This window comes from Macrosteles quadrilineatus, unplaced genomic scaffold (genome assembly GCF_028750875.1).
Source record: "Macrosteles quadrilineatus isolate MER2022 unplaced genomic scaffold, UCM_ALF_1.0 Scaffold_2__2_contigs__length_208266976, whole genome shotgun sequence".
Taxonomy (NCBI): domain Eukaryota; kingdom Metazoa; phylum Arthropoda; class Insecta; order Hemiptera; family Cicadellidae; genus Macrosteles; species Macrosteles quadrilineatus.
Genome location: NW_026542595.1, coordinates 127,911,686 through 127,933,577, shown reverse-complemented (window position 1 = coordinate 127,933,577; position 21,892 = coordinate 127,911,686). Strand labels below are relative to the sequence as shown.

Here is a 21,892-nt window from a genome sequence, read left to right as displayed (position 1 = left end):
ATCGGTTTATGCAAGGTCGGTTAAGAGGGGGTCTACTGTACTTCATAAATTTACATAAAAATTTTTAAATACTTCATAAAAAATCAAATCTTTGATGAAATCGAATAAAATTATCTATATTATGGCCAAATAAATTGAAAAGTTATATATTTGGTTTATTGTAAACCCGTAACTCAATATTGATGAGTACCAGTAACCAACCACAAGTCATCAACCCAAGGTAAAGAAGAATCCGTCAGCAAACTTATAAAGTTTTCATATGACATAGTGACCCTAATGTTAGAGGAAAGTTGACCCTTTTAAACAAATATTGGTCTATACTCTTTAATATTGCATTGCATGACTAAGATAGTCCAGACATTCATGCTCTTTTATTTATTAGTTAAGATAAATGGATAATTAACTAAGTTTGTTTTCCATCAAATGTATATTAAGTTAATGTATGTATGAGGTCTGGTAATACAATTCAAAACATTTAGAAAGAAAAGCCAATATGGTACAACAGTTTCAGAATGTTAAATAATCAAATTATTCCCTTTTTGATTAATTAATATGTGAAAGTGACATGTTGAAATGATTATTTCTTCTTCTTTTGTGGCCAAATATGCTTGAGAAAGAAGGAACACTATAACAATGAGTCCAGTTATCGAGAGATGCTTAACAATTTAAAGTAACTCTGAAGAGCAAAGACCACTAACATTTAACTTCTTCAGTAGGAACATCGTATTGGTCTCACAGTAAAATGTGTAAAACTTGTTTGTACAACTGTTTACTCTTTTAACCCATGTTTGATTTCCTAATCATCTTAACGGGGCCTATATCACTTATCCAAGAGATGTAGAAGGTAGTTTTTCCATATGCAATATTTGTTACCCCATAAACGGGACTTTTGACTATATGCGGGATCAAAACGGGATTTTGGGATATTTGCAGCAAAAAAACTAAGTTTCGATAATAGCTCAATCTCTGAGCGGCTTACTCAATGACGTACTATTTTTGACCCAAGCATGTTCTACAACTGGTCCATGCACATTGATCTACACTATCTAAAATTCAATTGTGCCAGTAAATTCCAATAAAATTCAGGGTGGCTAGTGAAATCACATTGAAAAATTCCCTGACTTTTCCCTGACAATTCCATGATTTTTTTTAACTTTCCCTGATCGACAAATTCAAAATTACAATCTTAATACTACCTAACTAATTCTTCAAAAGGACTAATCTTTATCTGAAGAATATCTTATGTTTGTTTACATGAAAAACTTACATAAAATCTATAGATACAGGCTAGCTAATATTCAAACTTTGCAACTTACCTTAATAAAATTAAACTGAGTTAAGATGATGCACAGTTTATAATAAAATTTAATTTGTACAAAAAACACAAAATTTATTTGTAGAGAGTTATTTCTTAGTTTTCACCCAGACGGCACACATACTCTCGACCTTTCATAACAATTATTAAAATTATGTTTAACATTTTACAATTTTCCCTGACTTATGACAAAATTCCCTGACTTTTCCAGATTTTAATATTCCCTGACATTTCTAGGTTTTCCAGGTCACTAGCCACCCTGAAATTCTTCTATCATTAAGACTGGTTAAGTCAGTGGCTCAGTTGGTGGTGCAACTGATTGTAAAACCAAGGCACGATGTCATAGCATTGCGTTTCAGTTTACTTCTCAAAATTCGTAATTTTTGTACTAAACTGTCACCCTTTGCTTTGCTTAGTACAACCGACATACAGGCTTCTCAAGCCCACGAGGACTAGCAAACCAGGCTGCTAACCTCGCAAAAATTCAACTACAGCACATAATATTTATGACAAATTTCCATACTAACATGTCAAAAAGATGTTTGGCAACACTATTATTATTTCAGTAAGAATTTCAATTTCCACAAAGTTTTGATAACTCACTGTTTAGCACAGCAGAATGCAGGCAGCCAGCTGAAAGTTGTTCTATTGTGCCTTCAACTCCGTCTATCACAGTGGGAACATCTCTGTCTGTTGTATCTCCCACTCCCAGCTGTCCGTCACTGTTACTGCCGCAGACAAACAACTTGCCCGACGCTGCCAACAGAATACCCATAAAAAGATGGAAAAACTTCTTGAAAATTGTTTAGGGATAGCGTGCTACCCTGTGTAAGAAAGAATTCATATCGCACAGGAGAGACAAACATGTTACACTAAATACACCAATAAGGTTATTTCACCGTCATTGGCAGCAAATTTTCAACCAATTGAGGAAGAAAGAGAGATGTTTTTGATCCAAACACAAAGAACTAAGGAGGAAACTTGCTTATGGGACAATCGTACGTTTTCAGCTCTAGTATGTTGAGCACTTGTGACGAGCAAGGAAGAGCCTGTTCTCAAAAACTTAGTGTGATATGAATTGTCTAAATTAGTATCAATATTAGACTAACAGAACCCACAGATCTCCACACTGTTAAGAAGTCAATCTCTATTTGAAACCAAGCACGGTCTGCCAGTGTAAAAAATAAATCCTTCAGCTTCCCTCACTTGTATAGAAAGTACTCGTACAAATAAAAAGCTATTTATCAAAATCATTAATAAACGTACAATGTAAATAAATTACACAACTAATTACTAGATTCCGTGAGCACTTGCATGATATTTACTATGCATTAAATATATGTTGGATTTGCAATAATATTCAAGACATTAGAATCAATAGTCACACAAATTAAAGTTTACCTGTGCTAATAAGTGTATGAGCTCTCCCGCAAGCCACGTGAGTCGCCTGCTCAGGTTTCAAACCTGCAAAATCATACAAGTTTATACATTTTTTAAGTGATCAGCACATTTAGTGTTTTAATTTTCTTCCCCAATACAATACACATAGTCCAGTAATATTGGCAAAGATTTTTCGAGTTTAGCGGGGTAATATTCATTTTGGGTCCCCCAGAACCCTAAAGAAAATGGTTTTCATGGTTTCTGTGTGTGTGATTGAATCAATGTGTACAGAGCTACAAACTATACCTATGATCCAATTTCCAATTTGGTATGTGCGGATACTAATCTATGGTCAAGGTGTTTTTCATTTTGATTTTTTATGGCATTTGTCTTCAAGTCCTTAAAATAACGGAAAAATCTAAGTTTCACAAAAATGGCTCTATTAATACTATAACTAGATATGTATATTTGCCTGAGGCAGTGGTGCAGTCGTGAAATTTCTCTAGTGCAGAAACACCCACCATTGTTGAGGAAAAATACAGGTTGCTTACCAATATACACAAGTTCTTTGGGAAAATTTCCCACACGTTCCCACCCCAATACACCACTGGCTGAGACATAATAAAACTTACTCTTAATACAGCTGGGTTTTGCGACGACAGACTTGTGTCCGAGACCAAGTTGTCCCCACTCATTACTCCCAAACACAAACACTCTGCCGTTCTCTGCAACCAATCAGACACCAACCGCTTATGAATAATACATAACAACAGATACAACATGCAACCGCTGAATTGTGCTGAGTACTGCAATAAATTTTGCGGTAACACTGTTAAGTCAACAATTTGACTTGTGACTATTTTTCATGCAGCCACTATAATTAACGAAAACAAGCCAGACAGGATTTGATAGTTAAAACAACAAAAAATAATGTAACTAGATGTAAATTCAAGAAATAGTGACCCACTTAATAATAAAACCAAAAGTTATACAACCATTAACACTTTTACAAATATTTATGTTATAGACAAAAATATAAAAAACTTTACATTTTACCATTGACTATATACAGGGTGACACCCTGGTCAATGATTTTACATAGATTTTTTAAAAACATATTGATTTAAACTCGCCAAAAATCAATGTTTAACAAAAATCATAAATGTTCTCTATACTCAGGCTTTGTTTATGGTAAATATGGGTTTTAATTACTCTATCAGGTTTTCCACTTTATGCAAAAATAAACAGATAAAATACTGAAAACTGCAGGAAAAAATATAAAGGTCCATTCCATTTACATGTGCAACTTCTTTTACAGATCCAACCAATATTCAAATTCAATTTCAAAATATTATTTTGATATTTACAATACATTTTTTTAGAAATGAGCAAGTTTGGCAGTATATCTGTGCTTATTGTTGCAATTAAAAACAGTATTTTTCTGTTTTGAATTAATACCATACAGCAATGCCAATACCTAATGAACGAAAATACCGCTGGAAAATATGTCAACTGTATTTTGAACACAGTTTACAGCTAATTTACTTAACATTTTAAAAATTGAACCATAACATAATTAAATACATGTACTAGTAAAAAAACAATATAGAAGGTGTTAATGCAATTTGTTTATCTCAATCTGACTCAATGTTTAATTTCCATAAAATGTATTCATAGAGAGTGTATTTCTTGGGGAAGCACAATTATGCAATACAGTTATCAGCCCGATCTAAATCAATAGCCAGAGCTAGACATGCAATGCTGACACTTTACTGCATACAATAATTTCCCTCATTTCAAAAACTATTTCTGTAAAATAAGTTGGCAGTGATCTTTTATTCCTGTAATTTCATACAACCAAACTCCGTTCACAAATATTTAGGTGGCTTTAGGTGGAAAAACTATTTCTGTAAAATAAGTTGGCAGTGATCTTTTATTCCTGTAATTTCATACAACCAAACTCCGTTCACAAATATTTAGGTGGCTTTAGGTGGAAAAACTATTTCTGTAAAATAAGTTGGCAGTGATCTTTTATTCCTGTAATTTCATACAACCAAACTCCGTTCACAAATATTTCTAGGTGGTTTTAGGTCTACCCTCTCCATGTCTTGTTCCTGCCATCAAAACAGTTCAACAGCTGAGTGCTGAGATTTGTCAAAAAATCAATAAGCTGCAACATAAAGCAGAAAAAAATTGTGGGAGAACTTTCCCTCAAACCGCCTAAATACTGTGAGCGAAGTATAGTATATAGCTTTGCAATAGCCATCCACAGACTTCCTTCATTTGAAAATCTACCTACCTCAATATTGGGGAAAAACGGAAAGGAAGTTTTTGATAGGGAAGTCTGTACTTCTCCAATTGATAAAAATGATTGTATAGATGATTTTAATGATGTGTCTGAGTTAGTTTTATAAATAATGAGTATTGTAATTATAGTTTTAGAAGTTTATTGTAAACCTTGAATAGGCATGTTTATTCTGACAGCTATTCTGGCTTCATTTTAATATTTGTGAAAAAAATATTCACCATTAATTTACTAGTATAACACATGGTAACCAAGAAATTGTGGCCTGGTCGCTGGTCAGCAAGAGTTGTAGAGTCTATTGATTGACGAAGGAAGGCGTGGACAGCAAATATTGACAACAACCATCAAAGATTAATGTTTTCATAACCCACAAACACTAAGCTACATGGTCTTTCCATCTACCTACTTCGTCTTGTTCGTTATTTTTCTGATACATGATCTCACTATTATATATAGTCTCATTTGAAAAATAGTTTTGGTTACCCATTGGGGAAGGAATTAATGCGCTACTTGCAGCACCCTCTGGCGGCAATTAATTTTACCGAATTTGTAGACTTTTACTCTAACTGCTATAGAAAGAAAACCTTAGGTAATAAATTAATAAATCTTTCACCATTTTGTTCACAGTAAAATTGTCTACAGAAAAGTGGTAATTGGATGGTCAAAGTTCTAAACTAAAAAAAATATATATATAAAGATTATAAAAATAAAAATTTTAAAAACAATATTTTGAAAGTAATCTTGATATACAAATTCCAAGATTAATCCAGACACCAAATAACACTACTATTATAAAGTTGAATCGATTCCCTACGTAGAAAAATTAAAAGTTGTGTACTTTTATAAGTAAAAACATTTTTTTTAAATTGTTTATTTACCTTAACGCAGCTGATTTTTGGTGATATGTGGTTTCCATGGCAACACAAAACTGTTTGTTAATTCGCTAAAATAAATGAGTAAATACGCAATTCAAGAAGCAAGATATTTATAAACATTATAATAGTAAAAAGAAACAAATACCCCCGCCGCAGCAAACCTGCCGTCTAAGCGAATTTCCATTTGGCTGAATTGATTTTCAATTGATCTATTTAAATAACATTTGGTTTAACGAGTACCTAGGTTTGCTGCTACAAGGAAACTAATAAAGTGTGTGTTTTAAGTAAAATAATTATTGCTTAGTATAAAATGAATATATTTGCCAAGTTTGATCAAAAGATATACATAAACAAGCAAACTACAACATTTTACAATATTCTCCATAAGAATAACATGGGAATTTTAAATTGAATTTTTTTTTAGTTTTCTCCGTAACCAATAACCGTACAAAAACACTTTGATATACTGAATTGTTTGTTTTTTTAAGCTCTTTAAGAAAGTTTAGAGAAAAATTGGAAAATTTTGTGTTTTGAGGGTCAAAAGTGAGAAAAACCAATTTTTACCCCATAAAACCCCCCATAAAATCCTGTTCCCATGGTCCGATCATGCTGGATCGCGAACTCATTCAAGTTTATCCCGCCTTACACCTTCAAACCAAATTTCATCAAAATCGGATAAAAATTACTCAAGTTATCGTGTTCACGGACACATATATATATAAATCTATATATATATATATATATATACTTTTGTGCCCACCCGGTTTGGCAGTCAGTGCGCTGGTAATTTACTCGGTGTGGCAGTCACCCGCCCGAAAGCCAGTCAGCTCTCCCATAAGCCAGTCAGGTATGGCTTCCCGTGCATTTTATACGTATGAAAACAGCAAACCGGTGCTGCTGCCTGTGTCGATAAGCGTAACTGCAATACCAATGCGGAGACTGTCTCATCGTGTGTTCTATCGTGGAGTAGTGTAGCCAGTACGGCACCCTACCCTACTTTGTAGCGGTAAAACCCAGCGGTCTGTAACCTTCGTTTACTCCTTGTTACTATTTGTGTTGGGATAGTGATTAACTACGTGTTAATGTTTAAACATGTTCATACTCCAAATAAATATGATGCACCTCTAATAAGGATCGTCGAATATTAATTAATTATAATTGGTTGAATCTTGATCCTACCCGTTCATCATCTGATATTTTAAGTTATTTTGATTTTTTTACCTTCAGTTGAAATTTGAGTCAACTTCTCCTTTATACAATATTTTTTATCCTAGTATTTACAGTGTTTCCACGGACCGGGAACTATACGGATTTTCTTTATCTCGAGAAATATACGTGAATCTTGTCCGAGATACTGGAACTGTTTTTTACGCAATTGCGTAACGCGAAGGAGTAACTATTACATATGACAACGATATTATTCTATCTGATAAGAATAACCATGAAACTACACTCGAAAGATAAAATATTTTTATAATAATTTCAATTTTACAAACAAACTATTACAGGAATTATATTTTGGGACGGGTGAATGATAAGGAAGCAACAAAAAGTGGTCACGAGTGCAAATACGGTGGGGGGAGGGGGATACAATATAACGAACGCCAGAAACGATTATTTGTTTACTTTTCAGATTCCTTATCAAATCTCTCTCTCTCTCTCTCTCTCTCTCTTTCTCTCTCTCTCTCTCTCGCTCTCTCTCTAACAATGTACAGATTGTGGACTTTACGATTTAAGTTTTCCTGCAATTATTTCAGTTCAATCCCATACCTATCCTTATGGTTTCCTATCTATTATTTTTCAAAATAAATAGTAAAGCAGGTCAAACTATTTTTTATTTTATTTTATTGAAACCAAACACTCTTTACCATCCGGTATTCTGCAGAGTCAAATGTTTAACACTGTGTTTATAAAAATTGAATGGCCACACAATTTTGTGTTTTATTTTTTTTTTTACTAATAGTAACTGGGATATTTATATATACCAATAAGTGCTGCAAGCTGTAATAAATGCTGCTGATTAATATAAAAAAAAGTTATAATTTATTTTGTATAATACATCGGTCATTGAATACAAACCATAATGGGTTATCTATTTGTAACTTTAACTTGCAAATACAGTAGAACCTCGCTTAACTGGAGTCGCATCATCATGATGCCTATATATTATATAACCTCACAAATCCCAAGAAAATGTTTTATTAACTGTGTTTTTCAGTCTAATGTTTCGATATGAACGATATATTTTACTATTTACGGTAATTTTTATGTGCAGTAGGTTCCCAATTATTGAAATATTACAGTTCATTTAACAAAAATAAGATGGAAGCAAAACGGAGAAATATCGATCAGTATCGTCAAGGTCAACCTATACGCTCGCACCTACAGACTGACAATCTTGCACTGACACTGACATACTGACAATCGTCTGCTTCTGTCTGCTGTCACAACACTACAATATTTTGTGGTTGGGTCGTTGGGTGATTAGTAACCATGACAACTTGTGGATGTAGAGAAACCAATGAAAGAATAGAACAAAGAGAAATAATAAGAGGTGTTTTACATCATTTTTATCTTTATCTTATTTTTATCATTGTTATTATTACCAGAAAGACTTAAGTACAGTACTATGATTTTATGGTGTTTTATGAGTTATTTAATATTTTTATCCCCATACTTCTGTTCTGAAACATCATGTAGTAGTAGCCTAGGATGACTACGGTATCAGTAGTCTTCTAGTCTACATTTTCATTTTGTTTTGTTCTTTACGTGATTTACTACTGTACAGTAAGCAAGTTTTGTTTTATTTGAGTAAGCATACGGTGTAGTTTTTATTAGTAAACCAAGGTTAATGACTTAACATATCACGGTTGCGCAATACCTATTGTATTTTGACTATGTAAAATGCAAATTTATAATCACGTTAACGTCCATTTATATAGTGTCCCGGAACGGCATTGTTCCTGAGTAAGAAACATATAAATATCATATTTAAATTATCCAGAAGTCCTTAGTTACTCACACGGGGAAAAAAAGTTTTAGGCCTAAATCATTTGAAACCTGTACATTACATATTTTTGGTCGAGTTTTCGACCACTGGACGACCACTAGTTAAAGTTAATTGTATTACAACAATCTTTATAGTAAGCAATATAAGCTTGAATCGGACTTATCTGCCTTCAGCTAATCAATCATATGATAGTACGTTAGAGAGTAGGCCCATGCTGAAGTTTTACTTATACTTGAAGAATGACTTAATTTAGTACCAAGAAATAAATCACACCCCTTACATACACTGTGCTGTTTTAATGCTGTGTAGTTGATTGCTACTGTATTAACCTGTGATCGCATATTAATTCATTCATTAGGAACGTATTTAAAAAAATACTACTTTTATTTTTTTAAATTTCTATGATTTATTTACAATAACAGAAATGTGTAAGATTAAAATAAATTAATGTTTTGCATTGTCCATTTAAAGTTACATCATAGTAAATTAAAATTCCACTGAAACTTAAACAATAAAAGCCGAAATTAGTTATACAGAAAACACGAGTTTCCTTTATATTGCTTTTACAATCGAAATATACATACTGAGCTACGGCTCGGTCCCCCGGTACTTTTCATTTTAAATATTCAAATAAAGTCGATTATTTTTCATGTTTTATGAAACGTGACATAGCAAATTTCCACGGAACTTTTTTTGTCGGCTACTACTTTATTTAATTTTTTGGTCAGGTTAGTTTAAAAACAGTGGATTTTGTATACAAAAAGCGAAATGTTCTAAATCATATTTTTTTATTTTTGGCTTATGTACGTAATTTAAATTGTACGAGAGGGGCTTCCCACCGTGCCGGATTGCGCCGTGCGGGCATATTTTGATCCAGTGGCGGGTGTTTGGTGTATTGAATAAGAATACTGAATTGCTCGTTTTAAGATCGTATCATTACAAATTCTATCATTTTAAGATTCGCTTACACTTACGAGAAATGCATTTTCCATTTGTACATTTCTCAGGTACAAATTTTATGAAATAACGTACATTATTGCTTTGTTTGACAAGTAGCTGGGGACCGAGCTTTGTTCGGGAAACTTTACACTTTGAGAGTATTCCTTGGTCAATGTAATGCTATCCCAAAAATAATAATTTGCGGTATTTTTTTTTCTTGACATTTAACTTCTATTCAAATAATAATATCATAGTGTACTGAAATGATGAGATAGAAGAGTTTTTAAAAATTTGTTTGGTTCCCCAAAATGGCCGAAACTATAGAAATTACCCAGTATTTTTCACGCTGAATTCAAAGAAGGCTATTAGTAGTATGAAAAATCTTCCCACCTTCCTTCCTTTGAAGTATTAGTCACTGCAAGAACTTGGACTCGCTCCAAAACCAGAACCGAAACGTTTAATTTACCCTCAATTTTTAAAATGTAATAAGTTACATTTTTCTGGAAACTCAGGACACTTTCTGACTGAAAATAATTACGGTTGATCCTTGTTGGTGAGTACCAAAAAGGAACCTTAGGTATAAACATGGTTGTATATCCAAGTTTGGTTGTCCTTGATATTGCACTATTTCATTGACACTGACAAATTAGGGCTAGGCTGCACTATAAGTTAATTGGGAGTTTATTTGATATCTAGTCCTAAGCTTATAGCCATCTGGCAAACATAACCAAAACCTAACCACAGATATATAAATATAAGTGATATAAATATAAACACTCATCCTCTGTAGGCCTAAAGCTACCTATCTATATTTTTTTGGGTTAGGATTAGTACTTTTTTGAGAGAGTGTCATTATGTACTGAGCACACTTAGATGATATAGGGTATCAGTGATTTATGAAATTATTTATTTATAAAAAGCAACCTAACGGAGTTACCTTAATGATGCACCCAGTATTTAATACAAAAAATAAAGCTTATGCCTATGTATATTAGTTTTAAAACAGAGTAGGCCTAGAATAAGGCACCTATAATCTTGATTAGGCATTGATTAGTGTTTATAAACTAAACATGGATGAACCACTAAGTCAAGCTACTAATCCAGTTGTTCAGGCTAGGCTAAACTGAACTGTGAAAGCATCCATCTCAAAACGGCCACAACTTAAGAACAGATCCTAGAATTTGATTTATTTTAAACTTTATTTTTCTGAAATAGATAGCTAAACTGTCCAGTGCAATCATCCCACACTGCAAATAGCAACACTCAAACTTAGTTAGGTAAGCTAGTGGTAGGTTACAACTAATTATTATCCCTGTGACCGATTCAGTGTAACATCTGACATCAGTCAGAATCAGACGACATTATTGACAACGACACTCGTCGTGTCGTTTCTTTAATTTACGGTATAATATAGTATAAAACATCTACCATATCCATAATAATGTTCTACCACTGCACCTAAACAGCAGAAAAAAGCAAATCACCAAATTGAAATCACCAAGATTCGCACAATATGACAAATTATTTATAAATTAAAAACAGTATATCTTTTGTGCCAGTAGTTAATGCGTGATTGAACTTCAAACAAACAAACAAACAAACATACAAACTTTCACATTTATAATATTAGTAAGATAAGATGTATTAATTAAATATTAATTACTATTGTGTGCCCGTTCTCCGCACGGGGATCCTCTAGTGGTCAGTTGAAACCTTCCTAAATAAAGAAAAACTATTGGTTTGCATATTTTCAGATATGCTAGCCAAACTATTATATACAAACAAATACAGTATCTGACAGTTTCAAGTAAAAAAAAATGCGTAATAGATCTATGAGGGGTACACTTCCATATCTGTTGGCACAAACAACTAAATTAGTAATATTGATTATTCGATTGTTTAATTCCATATATCGTTTGGTTAGTTAGGTTAGGTTAACCTTACCTAACTAACCAAACGATATATAGTTAAAATACTATACCTCAACCTCGCCATTAAACATTCAGGTTGGAAATTTCACTATCAAAGGTGCTCTTGGCCTGTCCGTACGGAACACTGAGTTATATCCGCTACCAACTTATGAATAATTGTTTAAGCCTACGAACCCAAGAGATTGATAATTGGTCTGTTGGACGTATGGTCCAGCGAGCAGCACATAGCGTTGAGAAGACACATTAGAAATACGATTTGAGCATAATCCGTAACAATCACCCACTGTAGTTGTCTCTAAACACTTTACACAACCACCATTGAAGTGCCGTCAACGAGTTGAAACCTTATATGTAAGCTATTGGTAACGCTTATGTAAAAAATGTAAGTTTCCCAGGCATATAGAACACTGAGTCAAAGTCTTTTCCCCGGTTATAAACCCAAAACTCGATAGAAATTCTATACACAAAGAAGCTCTATTTTCATTTACGGTTACCCTACACATTATTGCACTTGCGATTAATTAAATCCGTCATGTAAGGAAAAACGGTTTTAATCCAACTTGGTTTGGATTTGCTTTTGAAACTTGATCTGAAATGATTGCGGTATTTGTAAACAATATTCAAAGTAAACATATCAGTGACAGCTAGAGAAAAATAATCTTGATCCGAACAGCTGTTCGCTATTTCATATGATGATTATGTGATAAACATTGTGAGAAAACTTGACAAAAATCGCACAAAATTGGGTTTTAAACGTCCGTAAGTTTTTTTTACAAAGTAGCGAGGCCATATTTTAATAGCTAAAGACACTTTCGCCAATTCAGTGGATACATTAAAATGATTCGAGGATCTTGATAGGTACTCTCGTTTTCAGGAGAAGGCCGCGTAAAATGGCCTTTGGACCGTGACAGACGGAAGATAGACAACAACGGAATTGAGATAATAATTGATGATTGAGATAATAACGGAATTGAGATGAAACTTTTTTCGGATTCTTGAATGTTTAAAACGTAAAAATAATCTAAAAGTTGATGATTCTGAGCAATGTACAGACAAAACGGGAGCGTTTCATAAACTCCAAATTTCACAAACTCCAACGCTTAAAATATTAAATGAACAGCGCGTTTCATAATGTCCAAATTTCATAAGCTCCAAAACTATAACATTCAAATAATCACTAGTTCACAATGTCCAAGTTTCACAAACTCCAACGTTTAAATATTAAATAAACAGAGCAGTTCATAACCTCCAAATTTCATAAGCTCCAAATCTATAACATTCAAGTAACATTGTGAAACTTTGGAATCCCATGGGGCGTAACTCAAAGAAAACACGTTAAATGTAATCGGTATATTTGTTAACCAGGTACAGGGCTACCTCTTGAATTGATATAGATAATAAATCGAAAAATAAAGAAATATAAGTTGATTGATTATTGGTTCTTACAAAAGGGTAAACAATCAAGGAACATGATTTAATTAAGTAACCACACATCACTGAGTCTATATCTTCATTCTTTCTTGTAAAAATTGCTTTGATTGTGGCTATATAAAATAGGGAAGTAATATTTCACTGTACAACGAGCTCAAAAAGCTCGAGAACCAGCAATAAGATGGAAATAACCGGCAGAACCTTTAACCATCCACTGGCTCGCTAGTCGCTACCCCAGGTCGGTCGGTAGCCGGGTAGCCCATCAATGGAACCCGTTAGGCTCGCCCCTACCTCTCGCCACAAAAGAGACAAGAATTTTGCCTTGTTCCACACGCCTTTGATTGTTTGAGGCGGGAAAACTATTTGTGTGCTACGGCCCGCGCAACACAGGATATTGTTTTCGTATTAGTTGGCCTTTTTCCAAGATGACCGTGACCGTTAACTTATTTTATGGACTCCCTTGGAGAATAATTCAAAACTACAAAGAACATTTCTAATCCCACAGTATACTAGCTATTTAAATTATAAACACTTTGGTGTTTGAAAAATATTTTTGGACGGTAAATTTTGCAGCTTTTTGAAATCATCCAAGATGGCCGCTTGCCTCCAAGGACTCAACAATAGGCCTAATTGTGCGACTATAAAGGAATAACTTCCCACCTTACGCTTGCGAATTAGTACGGTACATATTTGTATCCACAGTTGCCAGGACGACTATTAAGACGACCAAAGATTACATTGACATTTAGGTATTTAATCTGTAGAATAGTAATTGTTAAGTAATCTGGAAGACAACTAATTAAAATGAAGTGCGAAAGATGGGTTATGAGAGTGCTCAATGCCTGAAGCATAATCCATTTGTTTGAGGTGCGGATTTTCAAGCTTGTAGAACAAATAAATATCACAAAGTAGAAGGGCAGGGGTGAAAGTGACTGAAGTGACGGGATACCCGGGTAGATTTTCAGTGACTGGATTCCAGTGGTATGCGGTAAAATATATAGTGACTGGCTTAGCAGCACAAATTTTACGTGACTGGCTTTCCCATGCAAATGCGGTGGTGACTGCATTAGCATAGCATTTTTTACGTAATTATATTTTAGTATTTTTAAGAAAAAAAGAGATATATACGTTCAGATATGTCTAGGCTTAAGATATTTACCAACATATATTATATATATATCATAGTCTTGAAATATATTGGGGGGTGCAACTGACTGACTTCCAGTGTATATTTTATGTGACTGGCTTCCCGGGCGCGGCCGTGTATATATATCTATATATATATACATATATAAAAATTTGAACGAATGTTGTTTTTGGCCTCTGGGGACATCAAAATGAAAAAGTAAATCGGTCCCGGGCCTAAGTCTTACCATGAGACCTACGGTAATAGCTACTTCCCTATAGGGAAATTCGCTAAAAGGGCAAAAAATAATAATAACTAAATAACTAATGGCGCTGCCTAGCGGTGACGCGAGCGGCACTCGTAAGTCGGCCGCCGGGCCTGCAGCGGCCGTACGAGTAACGCTCGTAAGTCGGCGCCAGTGGGTTAAAAGTCTACTTAAAAAATTTGAAGTACCTTTCCTTTTGAAACATTCCTCTTATAATATAACAAATTTTCACAATGTAAACAAAATATAAACACTTTAAACGTTTAAACACCTAATTTGTCCTAATATATACTATTTATAATTCAATAACATGGTAAATTTGGCCAGAGGAGGGACGTCTAGGAGAGTTTCAAAATAAAATAGAGCCTATGTCAATCCTGCGATATATTGGCTAAATTTCTGCAAAATTTCATCCCAAGCAGTCCAGTAGTTTTCTGTACATCCAAATTTTCACATTTAATATTAGCATTGACTATTAACTTAGTAAGATAATTAAACTCTTTTCGTATCACTTACGACACACAACTGCTGTATGCTCATCCCCACAGTCTACGTCAACAATCGGGTCGTTCTTGATGAAAAAATGACTTGGTATATTGTCGGCGAATCGACTTCTGCCGAAAGTAAACACAGCTCCACTTGCTGAAAATATTACATAGTCTTAGTAACTGACATAGAGATACTGTGACAATCAAAATACTGTATTAAACTGGCAACTTAAAGTCCTTGGAAATGATTGTGAAGTGTAATTTTGAATCACAATACAGTAGAGTCCCGCAAACTCGGCGTAATGTGGACTGGAAGGGTGCAGAGTTTGTGAAATGCCGGGTTATCGGGAACTAGGGTTAAAAATAAGAACAATACAGTTTTTAAGCTTTCTAACCGCCTTTTTTATTTATATTTATATTACAAGTCAGTATAAAGTCATCAGATATAGTACAACAAATCCTTAGTACCAGTTGTGAATAATTTGGCTTAAGCTGGCTTGAGTCCATGATTAACTCAGACTCAAAAAATCACTAATTATCTGAGCCAGGTGATGGCCGAGTTATCCAGACTGCCGGGTTATCGAGTGCCGAGTTTGCGGGACTCTACTATAATGACTACTGACTGTTACATGTTAAAAGGCTGATCTCTTTTTTTATTTCAATGTGGGAAACACATTCCGGAATCTTTAGTTTGTAAATGTTCTCACAAATGCAATAACTTAGACAACGCCAAATACAATTTTTAAAACAGTAAGATGTGTGTAAGTCTCAGTAGTTGAAAAAACCAAAACTAGTTTAAACTGACAAGTTTAATGACACAAAACAGTTATTACAGCTATACAAATACCTCACAGCAGCAAACCTGCAGACTAAGCGAATTTCCATTTACCTGGCTGGACTTCCACTAAAAAATTCCTTTTAAATTGTGAGATTTATTTAATATTTTAATCATTATTTTTCATGAGTAGGTATTACCTACTTAGGTTAAATAGGTTAGCTGCTACAGAGAAGGTAGGCCTAATGAGGTGTTTTTTTTTTATTAGAATGATGATATCTTTTGGTGTAAAACAAACAAAATTGTCAAATTTGATTAAAATATATCTATAAACAATCAAACTACAACAGTTTATTTATTATGCACTAGTGGCTTGTAGGGGCAATAATAGCCCCTATATATATATTGTAGTAACTATTTTGTACAAATTATTAGTCCCATGGGTTACCCTACCTTGATTATCGTTTAACATTATTTTATATTATAATATGTATAATAGTTATTACATACCTGCCTAATGCATTTTGAGGTCTGCTCTAAATAAAAATTACAAAGGATTTTTCATGCGGTGTGTTTATAATATAAACTTTCTAATCATAATACAACTCAGGACAATTTTCAATAATAATCTTCATGACTATTAATAAAATGTTTATAAATTTCTTTGAATATAGACAAATTCACTTAGATAAAATACGTGGAGATAAATTTTTCAAATAAATGCCAATTTTTGTGAAAATTTCCCTTGTAAACTTAAACGGCATATTAGGATCTGTGGATATAAGTTTTATTTTTGACATGGAAAATTTGTTTCCTTTGCCTACTCCAGTAATTACTACTAACTTTACACTTTTTCTAGTAATACCTAACACAACCAATCGTACTCCATTAACTAATCCAGACCCTAGCTTCATATTTCTAATGAGCATCACTATTGAACCAACTTTTAAAACTAATTTGTGTGGTGGCATTCCAGATCGTGAAATTAAATTTATATAGTCAATTGGTACCGGTATGTTCAACCTCTCTTAAGGGTTAGTATACATATTACAGGGCATATTACATATTACCATATGCTTTAAATAAAGTTAAACCACATGTTTTTAAGTAAACAAAGCAGACATGACCTGGACTCCCATGCTATTTAAATGTAAATTATTTTATTACGTAACAACCTTTTGGTGCATAATTAAGAAAAATGAATAATTTTCCCCAAAACTTCATGCCCAGACCATTAAAATGAGACCTCTCTTAGCTTTCTACGGCCTCCCGTTCGCTCACAATTTCATTGTAAAATTTTGGGCTTACGGAATTAGATATATAGATAGATTATCTATTTCAGCTCTATAATAGTATACGTATTATTACAGTACATATTATCATATCCGTTAAACCACATGTTTTAAAGTAAACAAAGCAGACATTACCTAGATTCTAATGCTATTTAAATGTGAATTATTTTATTCCGCAACAACGTTTTCGTGCATATTTAAGAAAAATGAATATTTTTCCCCAAAATTTCATGCCGAGACCTTTAAAATGAGACCTCTCCCAGCTTTCTACGGCCTCCCGTTCACTCACAATTTCATTGTAAAATTTTGGGCTTACAGAATTAGATATATAGACTAGTGGCTTGTAGGGGCAGTAGCCCCTATGTATATATTGTAGTAATTATTTTGTACAAATTATTAGTCCCATGGGTTACCCTACCTTGATTATCGTTTAACATTATTGTATATTATAATATGTATAATAGTTATTACATACCTGCATAATGCATTTTGAGGTCTGCTCTGTTAAAAATAAAAATTACAAAGGATTTTTCATGCGGTGTGTTTATAGTATAAACTTTCTAATCATAATACAACTAAGGATAATTTTCAATGATAATCTTCATGACTATTAATTAAATGTATATACATTTCTTTGAATATAGACAAATTCACTTAGATAAAATACATGGAGATAAATTTTTCAAATAAATGCCAATTTTTGTGAAAATTTTCCTTGTAAACTTAAACGGCATATTAGGATCTGTGGATATTAGTATTATTTTTGGCATGGAAAATACGTTTCCTTTGCCTACTCCAGTAATTACTACTAACTTTACACTTTTTCCAGTAATACCTAACACAACCAATCGTACTCCATTAACTAATCCAGACCCTAGCTTCATATTTCTAATGAGCATCACTATTGAACCAACTTTTAAAACTAATTTGTGTGGTGGCATTCCAGATCGTGCAATTAAATTAATATAGTCAATTGGTAGGTTCAACCTCTCTTAAGGGTTAGTATACATATTACAGTGCATATTACATATTACCATATGCTTTAAATAAAGTTAAACCACATGTTTTAATGTAAACAAAGCAAACATGACCTAGATTCCCATGTTATTTAAATGTGAATTATTTTATTCTGTCACAACCTTTTGGTGCATAATTAAGAAAAATGAATAATTTTCCCCAAAATTTCATGCCCAGACCTTTAAAATGAGACCCCTCCCAGCTTTCTACGCCCTCCGGTTCGCTCACAATTTCATTGTAAAATTTTGGGCTTACGGAATTAGATATATAGATATGAATAACAAAGGAAATTTTAATGTTTACATTACCTCCATAATTGTTAGGCATACATCAACGGTTCAATATTGGACAACATTATTTCTGTTAAAGCTCTACAAAATTGTTTTATTGTGAAATTTTATGTATTTATGGTAAACAATTTTGAAAAACCAATTTTTACTCTATAAAACCCGATTCCCATAGTCCGAGTGTGCTGATTTGTGAACTCGTTCTAATAAACGTAGGCTTACACGTTTGTACAAAATTTCATCGAAATCGGATGATTTTTGCTCTGGTTATCCCGCTACCGGACACACACATATATATATGAGATTTTTTGGACTCTGGGAACCTCAAAACAAAATGAAAATCGGTCCCGGGTCCAGGGCCTACTACGATACCTACCTAGGGTAATAGGGGTATAGCTTATTGCCTATAGGGGTAATTTGCTAAAAATAGTTGAAATCCCCACTGAAATAACTTAGTGACAACAAAAAAAAAAAATACATGGAATGAATTAAATTAGGCCTACTTACCCTAATAATCATACAGAATCAACACTAATTCAGCCTACTTATTTAACTTCAATATCAATAAGCCTTCTTCTCTATAGCTCCAGACTGGGATGGTGGCTTTGTCCAGCTACTAGGAGGTCACAAACTGTGGATGCAATACTCCCTGGTGTGGATTAACATCCGCACTAGTGAGTACTACAACTACCCGCAGTAGGTACCTACTATCCTGGTAATTACTTAGACCAATTCTAGATTAAGGTAACTCTATTTAAGGATTTAGACCAATTTGTTAATTACAAGGCAAAAATGTGGTTCGGTTTCTACTAAGTTACGATATTTAATCTTAAACAATAACTTGTCCCCTAGTTAACCGAATAGTAAAGCACAAATCAAGAAATAAACCCTAAAATATCAACCAACCCTAAAAATTTGTTAACACTAGCGCCCAGTGTCACTGTACCTACATGAACTAGACACAAAAAACGAGCTTTAAAATTTATAATGTGATGAGAAGCCTACTTGTGTTGGTTAGTCTATGGCCTTAGTCACTAACAAGACTACAAGATCGCGCCACTCGTCCTACACTCATCTCCATTCATACTTACCTAGCATAAAATACCTACATTCGTATGGTCGCCATTTCAAAGTTACAAAGTATTAACTTAACTTATGTCTGGCCATATCAATAATTTTAATTCCATAGGACGTACGAGGCAGGCCCCGCCTCCACGTATTACACCATGTAGTATAGTTTGAAATAGTACTTACTGTAATCGTATTTAGGCTAACTATAGATCTAGTTAATTTGTTATCGAAATTATAAGTTACGGTCCATTTAACTTATCAGGGCCTAAACAGTTTTCATTGTGAATTCAACAATTGTGTTCATGTTACCTAGTTATTTTTGTAACCTTTCATAACATTTTTGGTGCATCACACCCACACGCAACAGTAAAGTTAAATATATTAACCTCTCAGTGCTTAAAACTTAAAGACAATCCTGCTCCTCATATTTGAATCGATGCTAAACAAACGTTGACCAGGCCAAAAATGTTAATCTAAACTTAATCCAACAAACATTTACTTACTCGGCAAAACTTTGATATCCAACTCTATCACATTGTGAATTACCATCAATAAGTTAAACTTATTATAGAATGTTTTCATTCAATTGGTTTAATCTGGGAAGTTTGGTGTTAGCCTATCGATTGAATGGATAGGCCTACTGTAATTGTAGCTCGATAATCAAGTAGAGGCAGATATCAAAGTTTCGCCACTTACCTACACTATATTTTATTAATAATTAAATATATACCGGTACCTAACATACCAATAATTGAATACAAATTATACACGAAAAATAAAAAGGAAGGCAATTAATACTAACCTGGGATTTCTTTTTCCTCTTCAGTCATTTTTAGTGGTTCGAAAGCTAGTTTTTAAAAAGAAGAAAAGAGTTTTTATAAAGTAGTGTAGGCATTCTTCTGACTTCAAAATAGCATCGAGTTGAGTAAAGATATGACTAAACTCAGTCAGCAGGATCCTAACTAAAATATCTATAGCAGAGTTTGCAGGCTACAAATAAAATAAACCACAATCACAAATAATGTGGTACCTATTATGTATCTCACGAGTTCACTATAACAATAACACGGAGAGTCACTTATCGAAGATAAACTTGAATTTGAATAAAAAACAACACCAACACCAACTGACTGAACTTAGAACGAACTGACTGACTGCTCAAACTCGGGTTATGATGGGAGGAAGGGGTGTAATGTATGTAAACAAACAAACAAATCCATTAGCAACGGGGAAGCAGGGTATCCAACGGAACCAAACTGGTCTTTTTATTCGCACAAGTTAAAGATATTACTGTATTTGCAGCATAACATTAACTTGAGGTATCACATGCCGATAGTAATTAATTTGTGTTATAAAACCTTTTAACCTTAAAACCTTTTTTATAACCTGTGTTATAAAACCTTGTTTTATAAAACCTTATTGGAATCGAGAAGACAAGATGGCGGAGTGAGTAAATTGTTCTGATTGTGCGGTAGTGAAAAAGTACAAATTTAAAGTATTTTTAGATATTGCGTTATTGGAAAACGATTGAAATCAAATTAAAAATGAAAACTGAAAAGCGGAAGACTAAAATAAAGGAGAACAAAACAAATATTGTGCAAGAAACGGAGAACGAAAGTGGTGGAGATAACAACGAGAATGATGAGTCATGTGCACCATGTGCAGTTTGTGAATCAGTTATCCCTGAAGATGGTTTTGGATTATATTGTGAAGGTTTTTGTGGCAAATGGTATCATCCAAACTGCTTAAATATTAATATGGACATTTATAATGGCATCACTAAGGTATCCAAGCATGTCAAGTGGTATTGCACGGACTGTTCGGTTAGAGTTGATAAATTGGTGAAAAATGCAGGTGACATTGATGAGTATATTTCACTACACGACTCAGTAAGTAAATTAATGACAATGGTTACTAAACTCGCTAAAGATAGTGATCTGACAAATTGTCGAATTGACAATGTTGAAAGTTTGGTTAAGACGATCAATTCACAGACTAGGGTTGAGAAATTGCAGATGACAAACTCAGTTCAATTGAGTGAAGATAGTTATAAACACAAGACAAGAAATGAAAATGCCAAACGGAGTGCAAATAGGCTACATAGTGGCAAACGTGAGTGGGAAAAGAACTCTAACCATCAAATGAGGGTTGAGAAACCTAGGCCTAATGAGAACGAACCTGTCATTTATAATGACGTAACTACAGAGGTCATTGAAAGTGATTAAGAAGAAGGCAATGTAAACTGTAATGGTGATCCCAACCTTGAAGAAGTGGATGATGAGTGTAAATTGTCGTTGGCAACAGAAAATCATATTAACCGTACTGCTACTTACTCAGATATGTTAAAGAAGAAACCAATGCCTATGGATAGGGAGGAAACCGATG

At 33.6% G+C, this 21,892-nt stretch overlaps 1 protein-coding gene across 1 annotated transcript in view; it reads right to left on the bottom strand.

The window, feature by feature from the left end:
- Positions 1 to 21,535, bottom strand: part of LOC128987764 (X-linked retinitis pigmentosa GTPase regulator-like) — a 41,882-nt gene extending 20,347 nt beyond the window's left edge. Inside the window, exons 1-6 of the mRNA XM_054408775.1 lie at positions 21,428 to 21,535; positions 20,310 to 20,469; positions 15,094 to 15,219; positions 3,328 to 3,420; positions 2,717 to 2,779; positions 1,919 to 2,071 (exon numbers count right to left, since the gene is read on the bottom strand). Coding sequence (XP_054264750.1) covers positions 1,919 to 2,071; positions 2,717 to 2,779; positions 3,328 to 3,420; positions 15,094 to 15,219; positions 20,310 to 20,337 — 463 coding nt within the window. The 5' untranslated portion in view covers positions 20,338 to 20,469; positions 21,428 to 21,535. The remainder of the gene's footprint in view (positions 1 to 1,918; positions 2,072 to 2,716; positions 2,780 to 3,327; positions 3,421 to 15,093; positions 15,220 to 20,309; positions 20,470 to 21,427) is intronic.
- Positions 21,536 to 21,892: the final 357 nt, after the last annotated feature.